The sequence below is a fragment of the Gadus chalcogrammus genome, chromosome 4 (genome assembly GCF_026213295.1).
Source record: "Gadus chalcogrammus isolate NIFS_2021 chromosome 4, NIFS_Gcha_1.0, whole genome shotgun sequence".
In the NCBI taxonomy this organism is placed as follows: Eukaryota; Metazoa; Chordata; class Actinopteri; order Gadiformes; family Gadidae; genus Gadus; species Gadus chalcogrammus.
The window spans coordinates 33,507,038-33,530,312 of NC_079415.1; the positions used below are offsets into that span (position 1 = coordinate 33,507,038).

The 23,275-nt window shown below is 45.2% G+C and overlaps 1 protein-coding gene across 1 annotated transcript in view; it reads left to right on the plus strand.

Moving 5' to 3' along the window:
* Nucleotides 1–23,275, plus strand: part of LOC130381355 (uncharacterized) — a 202,832-nt gene that overhangs the window by 116,398 nt on the left and 63,159 nt on the right. The window contains 17 exon segments of the mRNA XM_056588899.1: nucleotides 5,541–5,657; nucleotides 5,966–6,082; nucleotides 6,188–6,304; nucleotides 6,683–6,799; nucleotides 7,099–7,215; nucleotides 7,321–7,437; nucleotides 8,341–8,457; nucleotides 8,563–8,679; nucleotides 9,270–9,339; nucleotides 9,527–9,752; nucleotides 10,574–11,244; nucleotides 11,246–12,363; nucleotides 13,830–13,897; nucleotides 13,900–13,999; nucleotides 15,416–15,589; nucleotides 16,975–17,148; nucleotides 17,692–17,865. Of these exon segments, the coding sequence (XP_056444874.1) occupies nucleotides 5,541–5,657; nucleotides 5,966–6,082; nucleotides 6,188–6,304; nucleotides 6,683–6,799; nucleotides 7,099–7,215; nucleotides 7,321–7,437; nucleotides 8,341–8,457; nucleotides 8,563–8,679; nucleotides 9,270–9,339; nucleotides 9,527–9,752; nucleotides 10,574–11,244; nucleotides 11,246–12,363; nucleotides 13,830–13,897; nucleotides 13,900–13,999; nucleotides 15,416–15,589; nucleotides 16,975–17,148; nucleotides 17,692–17,865 (3,711 nt within the window).

Consider the following 23,275-nt stretch of genomic DNA (forward strand, 5'->3'; position numbering starts at 1 on the left):
AGCCCTGGATGTTTATGAGACCTAGAAACACCCCTGCCGTCGACGGCGTTCCCATAGACGGGCCGGACGTCAGTTGGCGGAGGACGGGGTCCGACTGATGACGGGGCCACAAAGGGCCTCCAACGCCCCCCACTCCAGCTCACACTGAGCCAGTATCCTGGGTACTTATACTCATACTGAGCCAGTATCCTGTGTACTTATACTCATACTGAGCCAGTATCCTGTACACTTATACTCATACTGAGCCAGTAACCTGTGTACATATACTCATACTGAGCCAGTATCCTGTGTACTTATACTCATACTGAGCCAGTATCCTGTGTACTTATACTCATACTGAGCCAGTATCATGTGTACTTATACTCATACTGAGCCAGTATCCTGTGTACTTATACTCATACTGAGCCAGTATCCTGTGTACTTATACTCATACTGAGCCAGTAACCTGTGTACTTATACTCATACTGAGCCAGTAACCTGTGTACTTATACTCATACTGAGCCAGTAACCTGTGTACTTATACTCATACTGAGCCAGTAACCTGTGTACTTATACTCATACTGAGCCAGTAACATGTGTACTTATACTCATACTGAGCCAGTAACCTGTGTACTTATACTCATACTGAGCCAGTAACCTGTGTACTTAAACTCATACTGAGCCAGTAACCTGTGTACTTATACTCATACTGAGCCACTAACCTGTGTACTTGTACTCATACTGAGCCAGTAACCTGTGTACTTATACTCATACTGAGCCAGTATCCTGTGTACTTATACTGAGCCACTAACCTGTGTACTTGTACTCATACTGAGCCAGTATCCTGTGTACTTATACTGAGCCACTAACCTGTGTACTTGTACTCATACTGAGCCAGTAATCTGTGTACTTGTACTCATACTGAGCCAGTATCCTGTGTACTTATACTCATACTGAGCCCGTATACGGGGTACTTATACTCATACTTAGGCAGTGCCTGTGTACTTATACTCGGTGGCGTCACAAGGCTGTTTTATTCGGGGCTAAAGACGCGGATATTAGTTAATTAGCCCTGGAATATAATTTTTGGGTTAAAATAAATAAGTAAAAGAATATTTTTCTCTTCTCTCTATGTATCTATTATATATATATATATATATATATATATATATATATATAGATATGTATATATATGTATGTATATGTATATGTGTATATATATGTATATTTATGTTTTACTCTGAAATAGATTGAATAGAACTTTAGATCTTTGGGGATAAGCAGCAAAGCAGTCAGGTAGCTATTTAAAGCTGTTTTTTTGTATGCCCAAAGGGATACTTTTCTTTTCCCTCTGGGCTAAGTCACGGATGTTTATGAAACCTAGAATCGGCTGCGTCTCTTGCGGCGGCGGCGGCGGCTCTTGCGGCGGCGGCGGCTGCTCGACGCAGCAGCTGTACATGTGAGCAGTCTTTTAGTGCCTTGCGGTCGGCTCCATACATGGCTCAGGAGGCCTACAGGCCAAAGCAGACTCCCGCACCTAGCTGTGAGTCCATTGCGAAGGAGTTGCTTGAAAGAATTGACACCAAAGGGTCATTGACAGGTTGCCACCCTCAAAGTGCGGCGACATCGATGTTTTTGGACTATTGGGTTGGACCTTCTTTTTATCTTTTTTTTTTGCTCTTGATGTGAAGCATGTATTATTATTAATTTGATGACTTATATTGGTTTATGAAAGTTCAGATAGGTGTGCAACCAAGTAGAATAGAGATGGCCATTCGTAAATAATTAACAGAAGATTTGTTGTCCAAGTCCCTGTACCTAGTACTTTGTTCAATGACAATAAAGTTGAATCTAATCTAATCAAATCGAATGACTGTTGATACAAAAGGAGGCACTTGGAGTTAACGGTCAGGAAAACCAGCTGAGTGAAGCAGGTTTGTGTTTGTTACAGGGGCTGTCTGTGTGAAACTGGCACAATAAAGCTGGTGTTCTGGAAAGGGCAAAAAAAAAATAGAAATAATCTGTATTTTGGAGTTAGTTTAACCAATGTTAAAATGAAAGTTATTTTTTGACATATTTTCGTTTTTGTGTGGAAAAAATGGTGGGTGGTGGCAGTGGGGCTCATTGGGAGCTCAGCACCCCTAAAGCTCTGACCCTAGAATCACCCCTGCTTCTAGTCATTCTTGCTTTGCTTGAATTCTGGAATAATTTTGGGGGGGAGTGCATGAGGTTTGGTCAGAAGGCCTGATGTAGGCTAGATTGGATGGAATGCGTGTTGTGAATTGAGAACAGCCAGCTCACGATGTGATACAGCGTTCAGCTGTGCAACAAATATATTTATATTTTTCAATCTTGACGACTTTTGTAGTGCTGTGTGTAGCCACACCTTTGGCCCTTCTGAACTTAAACACGCAGTTAATATCCTTTCATAACTCCTCTTGTTTATGTTGGTAGCTTAGCCATGTCATGTCACGTTGTCAACATTGGATACATGGAGCAGAACATAGAGGGTCATATGTCCGATGCTTTTTGGAAACTTATTCTTCATAAAGCCTGCCAGACGGATTTTACATTTCATTCCTTAGTAATTAGCTCCATGGGTATGCCGTCTTTCAGAAGCTTTCATTACCGGCACGAGAGAGAGAAACAAGAGGGCATCCTCCTTGTACCCAGCACTTCTGAAAATGCACTTCCGAATGCGTCTCTGTCCCTCAAACCAAACTGACGCCCATGTGCTTTGCGACTTTATCATTTACACTTTACAATTTACACTCATTTTAAATGTATATTGTTTATACCTTCTTTTTTGTTTGGCCTGTTTGTTCTGTTTGTCTTTACTTTATATTATAATATAATCGATACAACTGACTTTCTATTGGGGTGGGGTTGATATGATAATATCTAACTATGACTGACTGTCTGTTTGGTGGGGTATTATTTAGGAGTCTATGTTATTCTAGGAGTCTATGTTTACTTGTTTTATTCATATCGATGCATACACAAATGATCATATGCAATTATACCGAGCATATAAACGATATGTATACAGTGTCCATCGTTTTTTATCTTTATTTTAATCTTTAATTTATTTTTATTATATTTTATACTTGTATTTATCACTAAATCTCTCTTTGCTCTACTTTTGACTCTTATCCCTTTGGGATTAATAGGAGGGAGAGAGAGAGAGAGAGAGAGAGAGAGAGAGAGAGAGAGAGAGAGAGAGAGAGAGAGAGAGAGTCTGTGGGCTACAGGTAAACCAGTTGTCCTCCTTAGTAAGTTAATGATTGATGGTTTTACTGACAGCTCTTCCTCAGGTCCAGCTTGTTTCCTGATTTGATCCGAGCAGCGTGGATACTCTCCTAAAGATCTCTTTACTATGTTTGTTTATTTTGTTTGTCCTGTCTGTTTCCTAACTCTGAAAAGTGGTTTTGTTCTCCTTCAAAGTAAAAGTGTTCCCTTAGCTTTTCTTACAATTAGGGTTAGGGGCAGGGCCAAATCCTGGGCCCCTATACTATAGGTACTGATGGACCCCCCTGCGCTAAGTTGTTGACGGGGGGGGGGGGGGTATGGAGAGATTGTTGACGGGGGGTGGGGGGTATGGAGCGATTGTTGGCGGGGGGGAGTATGGAGCGATTGTTGACCGGGGGGGGGGGGGGGGGGTATGGAGCGATTGTTGGCGGGAGGGAGAGACGTGGCCGATAGGTTTTTTTTTTTTTTTTTTCTTTCATGGGCCCCCCCTCTGCCTTGGGCCCCCCCACAACTGTCCCCTTTGTCCCCGCAGTCCGACGGCCCTGGTTAGGGGTTAGGTGTTGTCTGTATTTTGATACGTTGGGAGTGACATGATTTCACCGCAGGCGATACAATTGTACTTTGTAGACTAGAAGTCACTTTAGTTCCACTGTTTTAACCTCCAACATCGTGTCACCTGGTGGTTCATAGCTTTATAGGGACCTCATCAAACCTTTGCTCCGTCTTATCTTATCACTTGATAAGGTTCTGCGTGTGTGTTCTGGTGAAAGCCCTGCCCCTGGCCTCATCATAACGGCTTTACACGTAGTGAGCTGTGTTCAAAGTTCCTTCCTCATTCGATCTGTCTTCACTGAGGAGCCCAGCTGCTCAGTCTTTACTCAGAACCTTTAGAACCGTGTTCACGTTCTGGCTCCGTTCTGAACACTTACTTGGTGTTTTGTGAACAACTGAATCTCTTCCTTCAACGGATCTTACTTTCCTTCTTTTGTGCTTTTATATTTTCATACAACACGGGTCACGACATGTTTTCATCACAGAGAAGCTAAGGTACAGCTCGTTAAATGTCATGGTTTCTTTCGATGATTGGTCATATATTCGCTGGAACAATGAAGATCCCCCTTTTGGGATTAATACAGTTAATCGTGTGTGTGTGTGTGGTGTGTGTGTGTGTGTGTGTGTGTGTGTGTGTGTGTGTGTGTGTGTGTGTGTGCTGTGGTGTGTGTGTGTGTGTGTGTGTGTGGGCATGGAGTTGGTACAGGTAATTCAGTTAGTTAATGATTGATGGTTTTACTGACAGCTCTGACTCAGGTCCAGGTCAGGTCCTGATCTGAGGTGTTTCTGACAGCGTGGATAAGATCTCTTTACTATGTATATTTGGTTTGTTGTCTTGTCTTTTTCCTAAGTCTGAAAAGCCTTTACTCGTTTTCTTCTCCTTCAAAGTAATACAAAGTAATACAAATGTTTCCTTAGCTTTTCATCAGATTGTATTTTGATTTGTTGGGAGTCACAGCAGACGATACAAAGTACAGCAGAACTTAATACCCTTGACGTAACTTTAGTCCCGCTGTTTAACCTCGAACCTCATTACTGAGACATGTTGGATTGTGCAAGTGTGTATCTATCTAGACATAGATAGTGATAGAGTGTGTGTGTGTGTGTGTGTGTGTGTGTGTGTGTGTGTGTGTGTGTGTGTGTGTGTGTGTGTGTGTGTGTGTGTGTGTGTGTGTGTGTGTGTGTTTGTATCAGAGACGAGGAGGATATACAGTCTTTTCCACAAGAATTTCCCATCTGGTACCAAATACAATCCACAAAAACTATATGTAGCTGTGTTTGTGTCCAGGTCTCCAGTCTACTATGGATGAGGAGAGAGAGGATGGGGGTCCTACCTCTAAGACCACTCTGTCTGGGGAACATGGCCGCCGGAGCAAAGCTGAGAGGTAAGAAGAGGATCTCTCTGTCTGTGACTGTTGTCCATCTCAGAGCTCAGCAGTGATACATCATGACTCCATCACTAGTCTGAGTAACAGCTGTGTGTGTGTGTGTGTGTGTGTGTGTGTGTGTGTGTGTGTGTGTGTGTGTGTGTGTGTGTGTGTGTGTGTGTGTGTGTGTGTGTGTGTGTGTGTGTGTGTGTGTTGTATTGAAGCCCAGAGCAGCAGCAGAGATCAGACTCCCCTGGACCCAGCTGTGTCTCCATGAAGAGTGACTGGTTTATGGAAAGAATTAACTGTTTTGAACCAAAGTGAGTATATATCAGAGATTATGAAAACAACAATAAATCAAACAACAATAAATCCTGGATCTTGTTTATCTAGAAGAGTCCAGCAGCAGAGAGCAGACTCCCCTGGACCCAGCTGTGTCTCCATGAAGAGTGACCACTCTATGAGTCCACCTCCTAACCTTAAAGATGGACGACCCTCCAGAGAGGAGAGGTAGGAGTATTAAACAGACGATGACAACAGAACAGTTGGTTGTTATCAGATTCTACTGATACTCTCTGTCACAATCAATCATTAACTAACTGAAGAGGATTACTGGTTTACCTGTACTCCTCTCACACACACACACACACACACACACACACACACACACACACACACACACACACACACACACACACACCACACACACACACACACACCACACACAAAGCCATTTACAATAAATCATCCACAAGCAGATAAGGTGCAATCAACTGTTTTAGTGATGTGGTTGACATGGTCTGATCTTGTTTATCTAGAAGAGTCCAGCAGCAGAGAGCAGACTCCCCTGGACCCAGCTGTGTCTCCATGAAGAGTGACCGCTCTATGAATCAACCTCCTAACCTTAAAGATGGACGCCCCTCCAGAGAGGAGAGGTAGGAGTATTAAACAGACAATAACAACAGAACAGTTATATATCAGAGATTATAAAAACACAGCATCTATCAAACGACCATAAATCCTGGTTATTATTTTTCTAGAAGAGTCCAGCAGCAGAGAGCAGACTCCCCTGGACCCAGCTGTGTCTCCATGAAGAGTGACCACTCTATGGGAGAACCTTGGAGTTTTAAAGATGGAAATCAGTCTATTGAGAAGAGGTGAGGACTTAAACAGTGTCCCGTCAGAGGTGGTGTGAATGAGAGGAAGGATAAGGCTGTTTTAGTGATGTGGTTGACATGGTGTGAATGAGAGGAGGGGTAAGGCTGTTTAGTGATGTGGTTGACATGGTGAATGAGAGGAGGGATAAGGCTGTTTAGTGATGTGGTTGACATGGTGAATGAGAGGAGGGATAAGGCTGTTTAGTGATGTGGTTGACATGGTGAATGAGAGGAGGATAAGGCTGTTTAGTGATGTGGTTGACATGGTGAATGAGAGGAGGGATAAGGCTGTTTAGTGATGTGGTTGACATGGTGAATGAGAGGAGGGATAAGGCTGTTTAGTGATGTGGTTGACATGGTCTGATCTTGTTTATCTAGAAGAGTCCAGCAGCAGAGAGCAGACTCCTCTGGACCCAGCTGTGTCTCCATGAAGAGTGACCACTCTATGAATAGACCTCCTAACCTTAAAGATGGACGCCCCTCCAGAGAGGAGAGGTAGGAGTATTAAACAGACGATGACAACAGAACATTTGGTTGCTATCAGACTCTACTGATACTCTCTCTCACAATCAATCATTAACTAACTGAAGAGGATTACTGGTTTACCTATACTCCTTACACACACACACACACACACACACACACACACACACACACACACACACACACACACACACACACACACACACACACACACACACAAAGCCATTTACCAATAAATCATCCACAAGCAGATAAGGTGCAATCAACTGTTTTAGTGATGTGGTTGACATGGTCTGATCTTGTTTATCTAGAAGAGTCCAGCAGCAGAGAGCAGACTCCCCTGGACCCAGCTGTGTCTCCATGAAGAGTGACCACTCTATGAATCGACCTCCTAACCTTAAAGATGGACGCCCCTCCAGAGAGGAGAGGTAGGAGTACTAAACAGACAATAACAACAGAACAGTTATACATCAGAGATGATAAAAACACAGCATCTATCAAACGACCATAAATCCTGGTTATTATTTTTCTAGAAGAGTCCAGCAGCAGAGAGCAGACTCCCCTGGACCCAGCTGTGTCTCCATGAAGAGTGACCGGTCTATGGGAGAACCTTGGAACTTTAAAGATGGAAATCAGTCTATTGAGAAGAGGTGAGGATTTAAACAGTGTCCCGTCAGAGGTGGTGTGAATGAGAGGAGGGATAAGGCTGTTTTAGTGATGTGGTTGACATGGTGAATGAGAGGAGGGATAAGGCTGTTTAGTGATGTGGTTGACATGGTGTGAATGAGAGGAGGGATAAGGCTGTTTAGTGATGTGGTTGACATGGTGAATGAGAGGAGGATAAGGCTGTTTAGTGATGTGGTTGACATGGTGAATGAGAGGAGGGGTAAGGCTGTTTAGTGATGTGGTTGACATGGTGAATGAGAGGAGGGATAAGGCTGTTTAGTGATGTGGTTGACATGGTGAATGAGAGGAGGGATAAGGCTGTTTAGTGATGTGGTTGACATGGTGAATGAGAGGAGGGATAAGGCTGTTTAGTGATGTGGTTGACATGGTGAATGAGAGGAGGGATAAGGCTGTTTAGTGATGTGGTTGACATGGTGAATGAGAGGAGGGATAAGGCTGTTAGTGATGTGGTTGACATGGTGAATGAGAGGAGGGATAAGGCTCCCCTGGACCCAGCTGTGTCTCCATGAAGAGTGACCACTCTATGAATAGACCTCCTAACCTTAAAGATGGACGCCCCTCCAGAGAGGAGAGGTAGGAGTATTAAACAGACGATGACAGCAGAACATTTGGTTGCTATCAGACTCTACTGATACTCTCTCTCACAATCAATCATTAACTAACTGAAGAGGATTACTGGTTTACCTATACTCCTTACACACACACACACACACACACACACACACACACACACACACACACACACACACACACACACACACACACACACACACACAAAGCCATTTACCATAATCATCCACAAGCAGATAAGGTGCAATCAACTGTTTTAGTGATGTGGTTGACATGGTCTGATCTTGTTTATCTAGAAGAGTCCAGCAGCAGAGAGCAGACTCCTCTGGACCCAGCTGTGTCTCCATGAAGAGTGACCGCTCTATGAATCGACCTCCTCTCCTTAAAGATGGACGCCCCTCCAGAGAGGAGAGGTAGGAGTATTAAACAGACGATGACAACAGAACAGTTGTATATCAGAGATTATAAAAATACAGCATCTATCAAACGACCATAAATCCTAGTAATTATTCTTCTAGAAGCGTCCAGCAGCAGAGAGCAGACTCCCCTGGACCCAGCTGTGTCTCCATGAAGAGTGACCGCTCTATAAATCAACCTCCTCTCCTTAAAGATGGACGCCCCTCCAGTGAGGAGAGGTAGGAGTATTAAACAGATGATGACAACAGAACAGTTGGTTGTTATCAGACTCTACTGATAGTCTCTCTCACAATCCATCATTAACTAACTGAAGAGGATTACTGGTTTACACACACACACACACACACACACACACACACACACACACACACACACACACACACACACACACACACACACACACACACACACACACACACACACACACACACACAGACAAAGCCATTTACCATTAAATCATCCACAAGCAGATAAGATACCATCAACTTTATGAATCCAACATGGGGGGAATCACTTGTTATTGCAGCTCACGAGTCAAAAGTACAGTGAAAGAGAAATTAAGTGATAAATAAAAATACAAAATACATAAAAAAATCTAATAAAGATAAAAAACGAATAATAACGAAATAAATACAATTACACAGAACACCTGTACAGTATAATTATTAACATAATTGCAGACAATAATATTCTCTCTCTCTCTCTCTCTCTCTCTCTCTCTCTCTCTCTCTCTCTCTCTCTCTCTCTCTCCCCCCCCCTTGTATGTTTACTGTGTGTGTGTGTGTGTGTGTGTGTGTTCTCTCCACAGTCAACCCCACCAGATATCAAAGGTTACCAGTGCTCAGTCTGTACAGCAGCATCAAACAGAGCTGATCAAGGTGTGTATATATTTCCAACAAGACGTTTGACTTCAGCTCTACATGAACATTAGAAAGCATCTCTTGTGGTGCTCATAGTCTCCAGGCTTCCCTCTTCAGACCAGCGGGATGTGAATCCAGGACAGATGCTTCTGATGTCGTCAGTGAGTTCAGAGTTAAGTTCTCCTTGATGTTTGTTCTGTTCCAGAGGGCTGAGGAGAACGCACACGCTTTCCTAGACAAGGAGCTGAAGAAGCTCTGGAGGGATCTCTTCTCAGATTACCCACAATGCTCAGAGAGTCAGAGGGAGGAGGAGGAGTTGGATGCTAAGAACGAGGAGCAGAGGAGGCGCGCCATAGAGGGAGTGGTGGACATCACAAAGCTCTGCCTGATGGAGATGAACCAGGAGGAACTGGCAGACACACTGTGGGCCGGTAGGAGACTCTTATTTTGAAGACGGAGGAGACAATTATTTTGAGGCGCGGAAGACTCTTATCTTGAAAAAAGAATGCATATGTATATTTAGAGTAGTATGAGACTCTTATTTGTTCTGTTCGGACTAAATAACATAATCTAATTTAGTGTTAGGTGATTTCTTCATTAATAATTCATCAATGTGGAGATATCTTTCTTCTTCGGCGTTCAATGGTTTGATCCAGATATGAACGGTTATGTCGGTCGATCAGGATAAATGGTTTGATCCAGATATGGAGGGTTATTGTGGGAGTATCAGGATAAATGGTTTGATCGTTATGTAGGGTTATTGTGGGGGTTCCAGGTTAAATGGTTTGATCCGGATATATAGGGTTGTTGTGGTTCGATCAGGTTAATGGTTTGGTCCAAATATGTGGGGTTATTGTTGGGTATGAAGTTAAATGGTTTGATCCAGATATGAACGTTTATGGTGCGTCCATCAGGTTAAAGAATGTTAAACAATAAATGTCAAATCAACAGCAGAATAACTATAAGTGGAATAAGTGGAAGAGATGCAGCACTATCTTGTTATATCAGCATATTAAGTTAATTTCCACTGATTCACTATCATTGTTATTATCATTGGACCAACGATTTTGCTGTGTAGATAACAAACAAAAAAGAAAAAAAAAGTATCCATTCCTTGTCACGACCAGCTTCTCGAACCACAAGTAATGAAGTCAGTAAATATTATGAAGTTGATCATTTAACAGGAAATACTAACATGCTTCCACTGATTTCACCATCCACTATCTGATGTTTTCTGTTCATTCCCATGTAGGATCTGCTGCTGTTGAGTGCCAACATAAAATCAAGTCTCATTTGAAGAAGAAGTTAAAGTGTGTCTCTGAGGGAATCCCTAAAGCAGGAAATCCAACGGGTCTGAATGACTTCTACACAGAGCTCTTCATCACAGAGAGAGCCAGTGGAGAGGTCAACAAGGAACATGAGGTCAGACTGATTGAAACAGCTTCCAGGAAACCAGCCAAGGAAGAAACACCAATAAAATGTGAAGACATCTTTAAACCCTTACCTGGACGAGATCAACCAATAAGAACAATAATGACAACTGGAGTGGCCGGCATTGGTAAAACCATCGTAACACAAAAGTTCACTCTGGACTGGGCTGAAGGCAAAGCCAACCACGACATACACTTCACATTTCTGTTAACTTTCAGAGAGCTGAATTTACTGAAAGAGAAAGAGTTTAGCTTGGTGGAACTTCTTCATCACTTCTTTATTGAGACCAAAGAAGCAGGAAATCTGCAGATATCCACAGGTTACCAAGTTGTCTTCATCTTAGATGGTCTGGATGAGTGTCGACTTCCTCTGGAATTCCAGAGTAACCCGATCTGGACTGATGTCACAAAGTCCACCTCGGTGGACGTGCTGCTGACAAACCTCATCAGGGGCGACCTGCTTCCCTCCGCTCGTATATGGATAACCACACGTCCCTGCGGCAGCCAATCAGATCCCTGCTGAGTGTGTTGACAGGGTGACAGAGGTGAGGGGGTTCACCGACCCACAGAAGGAGGAGTACTTCAGGAAGAGATTCAGAGACGAGGCGCTGGCCAACACAATCATCTCCCACGTCAAGAAATCACGAAGCCTCCACATCATGTGTCACATCCCAGTCTTCTGTTGGATCACTGCTACAGTTCTGGAGGACATCTTAAAAACATCCAAGAGAGGAGAAGAGATGCCCAAGACCGTGACTCAGATGTACAGCCACTTCCTGAGGGTTCAGTCCGATACAGGGGGACAGGAAGTATCGTCGATAGATGAAAAAGATCCACAGTGGAGTTCAGAGAGCAAGGATATCATTTTTAAACTGGGAGAACTTGCTTTCAACCAGCTGAGAGAAGGCAACCTGATCTTCTACGAGGAAGACCTGGCAGACTGTGGCATCGACATCAAAGCAGCCTCAGTGTACTCAGGAGTCTTCACCCAGATCTTTAGAGAGGAGTTTGGGCTGTACCAGGACAAGGTGTTCTGCTTTGTCCATCTGAGCCTCCAGGAGTTTCTGGCTGCTCTTTATGTCTTTCTGTCCTTCATCAACGATGGTGTCAATCTGCTCTCAGAAGAACCACCCACCTCTGGGGAAGATAAACTCCTCCTCCTCTACCAGAGTGCTGTGGACAAGGCCTTACAGAGTGAGAACGGACACCTGGACTTGTTCCTCCGCTTCCTCCTGGGCCTCTCTCTGGAGACCAATCAGATTGTCCTACGAGGTCTGCTGGGACAGAGAAGAAGTACCTCACAGACCAATACAAAAACAGTGTCTTACATCAAGGAGAAGATAGATGACGATCTCTCTCCAGAGAGAAGCATCAATTTGTTCCACTGTCTGAATGAGCTGAACGACCGTTCTCTAGTGAAGGAGATCGAACAGTACCTGACATCAGGAAGACTCTCCAGGGACTATCTCTCTCCTGCTCAGTGGTCAGCTCTGGCCTTCATCCTACTGACATCAGAAGAGGAGCTAGACGTGTTTGACCTGAAGAAATACTCTGCTTCAGAGGAGGGTCTTCTGAGGCTGCTGCCAGTGGTCAAAGCCTCCAAAACATCTCTGTAGGTTCACTAATAACATGTATTACAATACACAATATCCCTTATAGTAGAACATAAATGTTATGGTAACATAGAAAACCTCTTTCGAGGCTATCTTATAACATGTATCTCAATATACACAACGTTATATTGTGTAACAAGGTTGAAAAGTCAAACTGAAAAGCTCTATTTATTATGAATTAAGAAATAAAGAAACAAAAATGAATATTGTCTAATAATAGTTAAATACAGCTGTATTGAAATACGTAGCTATATGTATAAATAAGTATTGATACGGATAGATTCATAAATATACGTTTATTATTAATAACAGGTAACCCATTATTTTAAAACATTTTAACCTTGTTCACTACGTTTGGTTACATGGACACTGTTTGGGTTTAACCGTTAGGATGCGTTGACACAGAGACGTCCGGGTCATCTGGGGGAAGGGTGAGAGGTCACGAGTGAGCAGGTAAAAGGAGAGAGAGGGAAGAGACAAAGGAGGAGAGTACTTAATCCTTTGTAGAGATCGCCCAGCTAAATAATATTTAAGCATTTACTTATTAGTTGTAACCAGTAGCGGCACCATATAATTATGATTGCAGGAGCTACGGGGGGCTAGATTGTTTATAGCAGAGGCTGATATATTTTGACGCAAAAAATATTACTACACACTACAATATGATACGAATCAAACATTCAAATCACACAACAAGCAGCAACGGTCATCAACACTTACACAAATGAAAAATATGATTTCATCGTTCAGTTTTGTTACATATAAGTCCGTTCGATGTCTTCATTAATGATATATATAAATATATATTATTATTATATTATTGTGGCGATCATGGCCGGCTTCACCACGTGCCGCATTTGATCCTGGGAGGGTCGGCGGCACCGAGGCAGTCGTGGTTGTGGGCGATAGGATGTGTGTTTCAGGTGTGTGTGTGTGTTAACGTAAAGTCTCTCTCAGGGTGGTGTGGATAATGGGACACGAGAGTGTCAGACTCTTATAACATAGGCTCCTGTCTGGTCGTTCCCGTGCTTCTCGCCACATTATTATTAAAAACATATTTTAAAATTAAATTAAATATTAGTCATAACAAAATGACTTGGGGTTTTGGGAGGGGGGGCTTGGCCTGTTTCAGGGGAGCTCAAGCCCCCGCTAGCCCCCTCCCCTTGTAACCGCCGCTGGTTGTAACCCTAATGAACAAAACATCTCTGTAGATGAACTATAGCATGTATTACAATACAACACAAAAGATACATAATACTTCAATAAAAAGTAAAATTAATATACTATACGAGTCTCAAACACTGCAAAAAACTCCAATATTGAATAAACATAAAGATCTAATGTACATATTAGTTAAATTAATAAGACATTGACTCAAATTTAAGATTTTCAACACAAGTCCTTCATTATGTAGAAATTAAAAGATCTAAGTTACTTTAACGTGTTCTGTTTATTGTGTGTTTAGGCTGAATGGCTGTCATCTGTCAGAGAGATGCTGTGAAGCTCTGGCCTCAGTTCTCAGCTCCAGCTCTAGTCTGAAAAGCTGGACCTGAGTACCAATCATCTGCAGGATTCAGGAGTGAAGCTGCTCTCTGCTGGACTGGGGAGTCCACACTGTACACTGGAAACTCTCAGGTCAGTTTCACTCAATGGTCAAACAGTTCCACCACAATTTCCCCATCAGAGGACCAGTATTGATCTGCTGTGCCCCAGTATTGATCTGCTGTGCCCCAGTAAAATCTCCCGTTCGAGTTTTAACAAGGTCCATATTTGACAGTGGATTAATTTAGTTTGATAATAAAGGTCAAATAATGGATTATTTTCTAATCCACAACATCAAAGAAATGCAGTTTAACCCAAAATACAAGCTGAGGCGCGCACCTTGCGGTCCGGGTCCGTACACCGCGGCGTGCACATTACTGTCCGTGCCCGGCAGTGTGCATGTCGTAGACGGTGCACCGCGGCGCGCACGCAGCAATCCAGTGATCCTGGTTAATTTAATAGTCTCATAGATAATTGCTGCCTTGTATTCTTTTTTTTCACATTTCCCACCCATGCAGTTTAGTGTTAAATGTTCTGTAATTAAAATAAACATTGCCCGAATGTACACACAGCGTTGTTTAGGTTTTTTTAGTCAGAGAAGCTACGTAGGCAGTGTATACCGTTACCAACCCCCGTTTTGAGTCACTGGATCCACCCCCCCTCTGCGCTCCGGGACCTCCCACTTTACAAATTAACGTTATCTCTGATAGGGGGTCTGTTTCTGTTTTTACCACCAGCGCCGTGACATCTCTTTCCTCACCAACCAACTCTTCATCCTCCTCCTCCTCCTCCTCTCCTCCTCCTCCTCCTCAATCAAATACCTACTAATAATAACCGGCTGCAGATTGGATAATATACTCCAATTAGAATTATTCTTCTTCTCTGGGTCATCCTGAATAGTGCATTTCTTTACATGCTCTTGAATAGTGCTGCGGTGACATTTAAATGAAACTTTGCACAAAGTACAAACCAGTGTTTTAGTTTTCTGATTAAAGCAGAGTGTCTTCAGGGGAACTTAAGTGGGTCGTGTTTCCAAATAAAGCGATCAAGCCGGCGCTGCAATACAGCCGCTATTTAACCCAGCACTGAAGTAAACCTTGGCAGTCTGCGTGCATCGCAGCGCCATTACCACTCATCTTATCAAACACAAGACCTCAATCTGTCTCTATTTGTGTTGCCATGACAGTAAAAGGTGTACCTTGGATTCACCGTGTTAATGATGGTATAAGGTGTTTGTTTTATAGATTCCTATTCTATTCATAATCATGTAGTCAGACAGTAAGGTGGACTTTAGAGTAAAGTTTAATCATTTTTCTTCTTAGAACTGAGTATTTTTATGGACATTTTCCGGAGTTTGCTGAATCTTTAGTTATCTGAATTCTAAATTAGTCATATTTAAAAAATCTACTGTATTGACATTTAGGTAAACTAATAAAACATTTCTAATAACAAATTTCAAATGCAAAATGAATCACAGTTCCTAACGTGTTCTGTTTATTGTGTGTGCAGCCTCAATGGCTGTCATCTGTCAGAGAGATGCTGTGAAGCTCTTGCCTCAGTTCTCAGCTCCAACTCCTCTAGTCTGAGGGAGCTGGAGCTGAGTACCAATGATCTGCAGGATTCAGGAGTGAAGCTGCTCTCTGCTGGACTGAGGAGTCCACACTGTACACTGGAAACTCTCAGGTTAGTTTCACTCAATGGTCAAACAGTTCCACCACAATTTCCCCATCAGAGGACCAGTATTGATCTGCTGTGCCCCAGTAAAATCTCACGTCTGAGTTTTAACAAGATCCATATTTGGCAGTGGATTAATTTAGATTGATATTAACGGTAAAACAATGGATTCTTTTCAAATCCACAACGTCAAAGCAACATTGTTTAACCCAAAATACAAGCTGAGGCGCGCACCTTAAGGTCAGGGTCCGTACACCGCGGCGTGCACATTACTGTCGGTGCATGGCAGTGTGCATGTCTTAGCCGGTGCACTGCGGCGCGCACGCAGCAATCCGTTGATCCTGGTTCATTTAATAGTCTCATAGATAATTGCTGCTTGTGAAAACGATTGTTGCCATGTATTCTTTTATTTTACATTTCCCACCCATGGACGTTCTGTAAATAAAATAAACATTGCCCGGATGTACACACAGCGTTGTTTAGGTTTTTTTAGTCGGAGAAGCTACGTAGGCAGTGTATTCCGTTACCAACCCCCGTTTTGAGTCACTGGATCCACCCCCCCTCTGCGCTCCGGGACCTCCCACTTTACAAATTAACGTAAGCACTGATAGGGGGTCTGTTTCTGTTTTTACCACCAGCGCCGCGACATCTCTTTCCTCACTAACCAACTCTTTATCCTCCTCCTCCTCCTCCTCAATCAAATACCTACTTATAATAACCGGCTTCAGATTGGATAATATAATCCAATTAGGATTAATCTTCTTCTCTGGGTCATCCTGAATAGTGCATTTCTTTACATGCTCTTGAATAGTGCTGCGGTGACATTTAAATGAAACTTTGCACAAAGTACAAACCAGTGTTTTAGTTTTCTGATTAAAGCAGAGTGTCTTCAGGGGAACTTAAGTGGGTCGTGTTTCCCAATAGAGCGATCAAGCTGGCGCTGCAATACTGCCGCTATTCAACCCAGCACTGAACTAAACCTTGGCAGTCTGCGTGCATCGCAGCGCCATTACCACTCATCTTATCAAACACAGGACCTCAATCTCACTCTATTTGTGTTGCCATGACAGTAAAAGGTGTACCTTGGATTCAGTGTGTTAATGATGGTATAAGGTGTTTGTTTTATAGATTCCTATTCTATTCATAATCATGTAGTCAGACAGTAAGGTGGACTTTAGAGTAAAGTTAAATATTTTTTTCTTCTTAGAACTGAGTATTTTTATGGACATTTTCTGGAGTTTGCTGAATTTTTAGTTATCTGAATTCTAAATTAGTCATATTTTGAAGATCTACTGTATTGACATTTAGGTAAACTAATAAAACATTTCTAACAACAAATTTCAAATGCAAAATGAATCACAGTTCCTAACGTATTCTATTTATTGTGTGTGCAGCCTCAATGGCTGTGATCTGTCAGAGAGATGCTGTGAAGCTCTGGCCTCAGTTCTCAGCTCCAAGTCCTCTAGTCTGAAAAAGCTGGACCTGAGTACCAATGATCTGAAGGATTCAGGAGTGAAGCTGCTCTCTGCTGGACTGGGGAGTCCACACTGTACACTGGAAACTCTCAGGTCAGTTATCAGCCTCTTCTTCAAAATGGTTATTCTAGCTTCCAGTAAGTGCTGCTCCTGCCTCATTTCTGTTGCTCTTTCTCTGCTGACAAAACACTCCCTGGTTCTACACAATGTTAGAACCTGTGAAGAAACGGTCTTAGCGTACCAAACACAGCAGACTTCTCCTGACTCTAACCAAACAATATCTCATTGAGTTGTAGCTATTGAGAAAGGAGCATTTGTTTAAGATCCTGTCACATCCAAGTGAAGGCAGTTCTGCTGTCTGTGATGTCATCTCCCCACTTCCTCTTCCTGTTCTCAGACTCTCAGGGTGACACAGCTTTGTCTCCATGAAGTATCAATAAAGCTTTTACTTGTCCTCCAATGGAATGAATACACTTTATAAGTGTGGTTACTTTAGTACAAACTGCTCTCAACCAGATACAATAAATTGTGTGTGTGTGTGTGTGTGTGTGTGTGTGTGTGTGTGTGTGTGTGTGTGTGTGTGTGTGTGTGTGTGTGTGTGTGTGTGTGTGTGTGTGTGTGTGTGTGTGTGTGTAGCTTGTCTGGCTGCCTGGTCACACAGGAAGGCTGTGCTTCTCTGGCCTCAGCTCTGAGCTCCAACCCCTCCCATCTGAGAGTGCTGGACTTGAGCTACAATCACCCAGGAGACTCTGGAGCTGCGCTGCTCTCTGCTGGACTGGAGGATCCACACTGGAGACTGGACACTCTCAGGTATGGAGAGGACAGCTCACCACTGAGGGACAAAGTCTTCTACATGATTCAAGCTGCTGCTACTTGAAGTGGTTTGAAGAGGCAGCTGTCACTCATGTTGTGTAGAACGTGATGAGACGGCAGATGATGAAGGTGAATGTTTCAACATGCTGCTCTCACTGTGTTTCCCCCCCAGTGTGGAGTACGGTGGAGTGTTGAGGCTGAAACCAGCTCTAAAGAAGTGTAAGTGTCTGTTTGATTCATCACATCACAGACTCACTATTGAGATGGAAAGTCCATCCACACAGCAGGAAGTGAGGTCACATCCTACTGGGAATGAAGATGATGGCTGACATCATGTATCTTACGTATATTAATACTGTCGACCATCACAGTCACCGGGCTGAGGGGGGAGGAGTGTGGGGGTGGGGGGGTGAAGGAGAGGGGGGTTGACCGGGTCAGGGGCCGGTGTGGGGGAGGGGAAGGGGTGAGAGAGAGGCTGAGGGGGGGGGGCTGAGGGGGTGGACTAGGGGGGAGGGGGGGGGGGGGGATGACCGGGCTGAGGGGGGGCTGAGGGGGAGGGGGGGTGAAGGCGCTGAGGGGTGAGGGGGAGGGGGGTGACCGGGATGAGGGGGGGGGGGGGGAGGTGGAGGGAGGTGACGGGGCTGAGGGGGAGGACTAGGGGGGAGGGGGGGGGGGGGAGGTGACCGGGCTGAGGGGGGAGGAGTGTGGGGGTGGGGGGGTGAAGGGGCTGAGGGGGAGGACTAGGGGTGAGGGGGGGGGGGAGGGACCGGGCTGAGGGTGGGAGGAGTGTTGGGGGTGGGGGTGGTTGAAGGGGCTGAGGGGGAGGACTGGGTGAGGGGGGGGGGGGGGAGGGGGAGGGGACGGGCTGAGGGGGGAGGAGTGTGGGGGTGGGTGGGTTGAAGGGGATGGCTGAGGGGGAGGACTAGGGGTGAGGGGGGGGGGGATTTGTATTTTTGGGTGCCGGCTGAGGGGGGAGGAGTGTGGGGGTGAAGGGGTGATGGGGGGGGGAACGGGAGGGGCCGGTGAGGGGGAGGTGAAGGGGTGAGAGAGAGGGGGCCTGAGGGGGGGGGTGGCTGAGGGGGAGGACTACGTGGTGGGAGGGGGATGGGGGGATGACCGGTGAGGGGGGGGTGAGGGGGAGGGGGAGGGGGTGACGGGCTGATGGGGAGGACTAGGGTGGAGGGGGCGGTGGAGGGGGAGGGGGAGGGGGGCTGAGGGGGGGCTGAGGGGAGGACTAGGGGTGATGGGGAGGGGGGGTGAAGGGGCTGAGGGGGGGAGGGGGAGGGGAGGGGGGGGACCGGGCTGAGGGGGCTGACTGGGGTGAGGAGGAGGGGGGGTGACCGGCTGTGAGGGGGGGCGAGGCGTGAGGGGGAGTGGGGGTGAACAAGCTGAGGGGGGGATGAGGGGGAGGGGAGGGGGGTGAGGGCTGAGGGAGGGAGGGGGCGGGTGTGACGGGCAGTGAGGGGAAGGGGAAGGGGGGGTGACGGGGTGCGGGGGGGATGAGAGGGAGGGGTCTGAGGGCGGGGGGGGAATGCGAGGGAGGGGGCTGAGGGGGGTTGGTGAGGGGGAGGGGGCTGATGGGGAGGGGGCTGAAGAAGAAGAGAGAGCGATCACAAAAAGAAAGAGAATAAAAAGAAGAAGAGCAGCCTGGATCCAAGGAGTGATGTTTGTTGTTGATGTTTTCATAATATTGTTGTTGATGTTTTCATAACGTTATTGCTGAGGTGTGTGTATCTATGTATGTGTACATATGTATATGTATGTATGTGTTCATATCTATGTATATGTACACAGAGCGCAGGAGAACAGTACTAGTGATGATGATGATGATGAGGATGAAGAGCGGTTCAGCAGCTCATCATGTCTGGTTCTCCCTCAGATGCCTGTGACCTCACACTGGACCCCAACACGGCCCACAGAGACCTCTCTCTGTCTGAGGACAACAGGAAGGTGACGCGGGTTAGAGAGGACCAGTCGTATCCGGATCACCCAGACAGATTTGGCTACTGGCTCCAGGTGTTGGGTAGAGAGGCTCTGACTGGCCGCTGTTACTGGGAGGTAGAGTGGGGAGGAGATGTTGGTATAGGAGTGACATACAGAGGAATCACAAGGAGAGGAGAGGGTGGTGACAGCAGGCTTGGAGAGAACAACAAGTCCTGGGTTCTTGATTGTTATGATGGTTGTTACTCTGCCCGGTACAACGGTAGAGCGACAGCCCTCCCTCTCCGCCCCCCCGCTGGCTCCACCAGAGTAGGAGTGTATCTGGACCGGCCTGCTGGCTCTCTGTCCTTCTACAGAGTGTCCCCAGGTGGAGGAGGGTCCTCAGACACACTGACACACCTCCACACCTTCTGGTCCTCCTTCACCCAGGAGGACCTCCTCCCGGGGGTGAGGGTAGGGGGGGGGGGGTGGGGTCCTCAGCCTCTCTGTGTCGGTTGTAGAAAAAAAAAAGGGACCTCCTCGTCGGACTGAGCATGGCCCCTGCACACACACACACACACACACACACACACACACACACACACACACACACACACACACACACACACACACACACACACACACACACACACACACACACACACACACACACACACACACACACACTGACTAACACACACACACACACACACACTGACTAACACACACACACACACTGACTAACACACTGACTAACACACACACACACACAGGCCCCCCTCCTCCTCCCGGGGCTCTGGGGGGGGGGGGGCCTCAGCTGTGTGTGTGTGTGTGTGTGGTGTGTGTTAGTCAGTGTGTGTGTGTGTGTGTGTGTGTGTGTGTGTGTGTGTGTGTGTGTGTGTGTGTGTGTGTGTGTGTGTGTGTGTGTGTTAGCGTGCGTGCGTGCGTTATTCGATTGCCTGGTAACCATGGTTACTAATATTCACACTGGTTTCAATAATACATTTGATGGTATTTCCCATCGTTGCTGAGCAAGAGTTTTGTTCTAAAGTTCAGTGATTGAAACCAATAAAAGCCCGGGCTATGGAAGTGTTCCGGTACCACTGTCATGCACCGACCCGATGTCAAGTGGACCGGGTTGAATTCACTGCGGGTCTCTCTTCTTATATCCATCTCACCAAAGATATTTTATTACTGTCCTTCTCAACACTCTCTGATCTCACTAAAAGGCTGGCAGCACAACACAGCAATAACGACGAGATGCGCTGTGCGTAGAGAAGAAAGAATACCCACGTTGAATTTGCAACATTTGGCAAAAAATGATTCTAAATCTGCCCATATATGGACACGCCAGAATTGTTGCATCTGTGGCTGCTGGTAATTTAATCACAAAGAAGTATACTCTACGGGGCTATTTTCATCATTATTATTATTTTAATCTTTTTAGACGGCACAGCGATCCGGGGCTATTCCCAAAAGATCCGGGGCTATAGCCTCGAATGCTCGAATGCTAGAGCCTCGAATGGGTTCTTCAATCTGATTGGTAGTCACACTGGAGATTAGTTTTCCCCCCCTTTTCGGGGATAATGTTCCCCGTTTTGATCTCGGACGTTTGGTTCACTTTTTTATCCACACCTTGTGTCCTCAGCGTCTCTGTAAATTATAGTCTCTCTCGCTCTTGCTCTCGCTCTGAGTCTGATGACACACGTGAACACAAACATGCACATGTGAACACACACACACGCGTATATTACCACGCACACACATGCAAGCGCACACACGCATATATGAATTAACATAAAGACACACACATATAAACATACCATACTATATAGGAACCCAAACACGCAGGCACACAAACACGTGTATGTGAACACAAACAAACACGTATATATGAACACACACACGTGCGTACATATTATAAACACTCAAATATACACGCAGACACACACATGCACACGCTGCACGTGCATCTATGAACACACTTACTCAAGTTATGAACACACACACTTACTCACATATGAACACAGACACGCACAGACTACACACACATGTATATATAAACACACACACACACACACTGTGTTTTGATGATTTATATTCATGTACTCAACTATAATCCAAATGCTACATTTTCTGGGGCTTCTTAAAGTTGATCTTGATTAACCATGAAAGGAATAGATTTTTTAAATCTTTACAAAGACTATATTTCTAATGTTTCTGATTGATTGGTGGTAAATTGTAACATTTTTATACTACAATATTGTGTCTATTTTCAGACGTTAACAGTTTCATACTGCGGGGCTCTGATATCAGTTTATATTTTGATATGCCTCACATGATGTAAAGCAGATTTTATATTATATTCGTAATGCAAGCGGTCGAAAAACTATAGATCATGTTGCGATGACTTTAAACTGAGTATTGATTCCTTGTGTTCTGTGGGGAAAAACACAGCAGCAGAACATGTTCAGTTATCAAAGATATGTGCACACCTGTTTATGATTAGTAATGTCTGCTGCTTCTATTGTTGGAGTCCTTGTGTTTATTGTGTTCATGTAAGGGACTGTTCTTCTATTGTTTGAGTCCTTGCGTTTATTGTGTTCATGTAAGGGACTGTTCTTCTATTGTTTGAGTCCTTGTGTTTATTGTGTTCATGTAAGGGACTGTTCTTCTATTGTTTGAGTCCTTGTGTTTGTGTTCATGTAAGGGACTGTTCTTCTATTGTTTGAGTCCTTGTGTTTATTGGGTTCATGTAAGGGTCTGTTCTTCTGTTGTCCTGGTTAATAAAGCATAATGGTGATAAACAACTCAGAGGATCCACTGAATGTTCTCTTGTGTTCAGCAGAGGATCAGTTTACACTTTAAGGTCGGGGGTTCACTGAATAAAAAGCACAACAGAGGCTTCGTCTACACAACATTAATGACCAGGACACCAGCAAGTGCATTTCCACCTCAGACTCTTACGCCCGATGAGGGACGGAGTATGGAGAGAGTTCTAGAAGCGGGCCGACAGGAAACAGCCCAGCTACTGGCGTCTCTCCAGAGACGAGCCTTGCAGGCTGGTTGATGCACCACCTCCCCGTCTAACAGGACCCTGAGCCTCCATGTTGAAACACACAGAGGTGTGTGTTTGAGGCGCTGAGCTGCAGAGGAGGAACCTCTCCTTCTCTGGGTGCGTGGGAGGGGGCAGTAGGATGGAGGCGTCTGATAAATGAGTCGATAGTAAGATATGAGGCCGTTTATCAAAGCCATGCTTCAGTCCTGTCATTGCGTGGGGAGCCACTAGGGGGCGGTGAATCCACCTCGGTGGGGTTCACCTTCTGACCAACAGGACCGGGGGGAAGGAGTCTGTGTGTGTGAAGTGGCAACCTATTTGCACCTCTTGCAGGACGTCTCAGTCCTCGTGTTTTCCGTAAGGCAATAAGCGCCAAAAAAGTAATCCAAGAAGGAAACGAGGCAGATGTAAAAGGAAGAATGCAGCGAT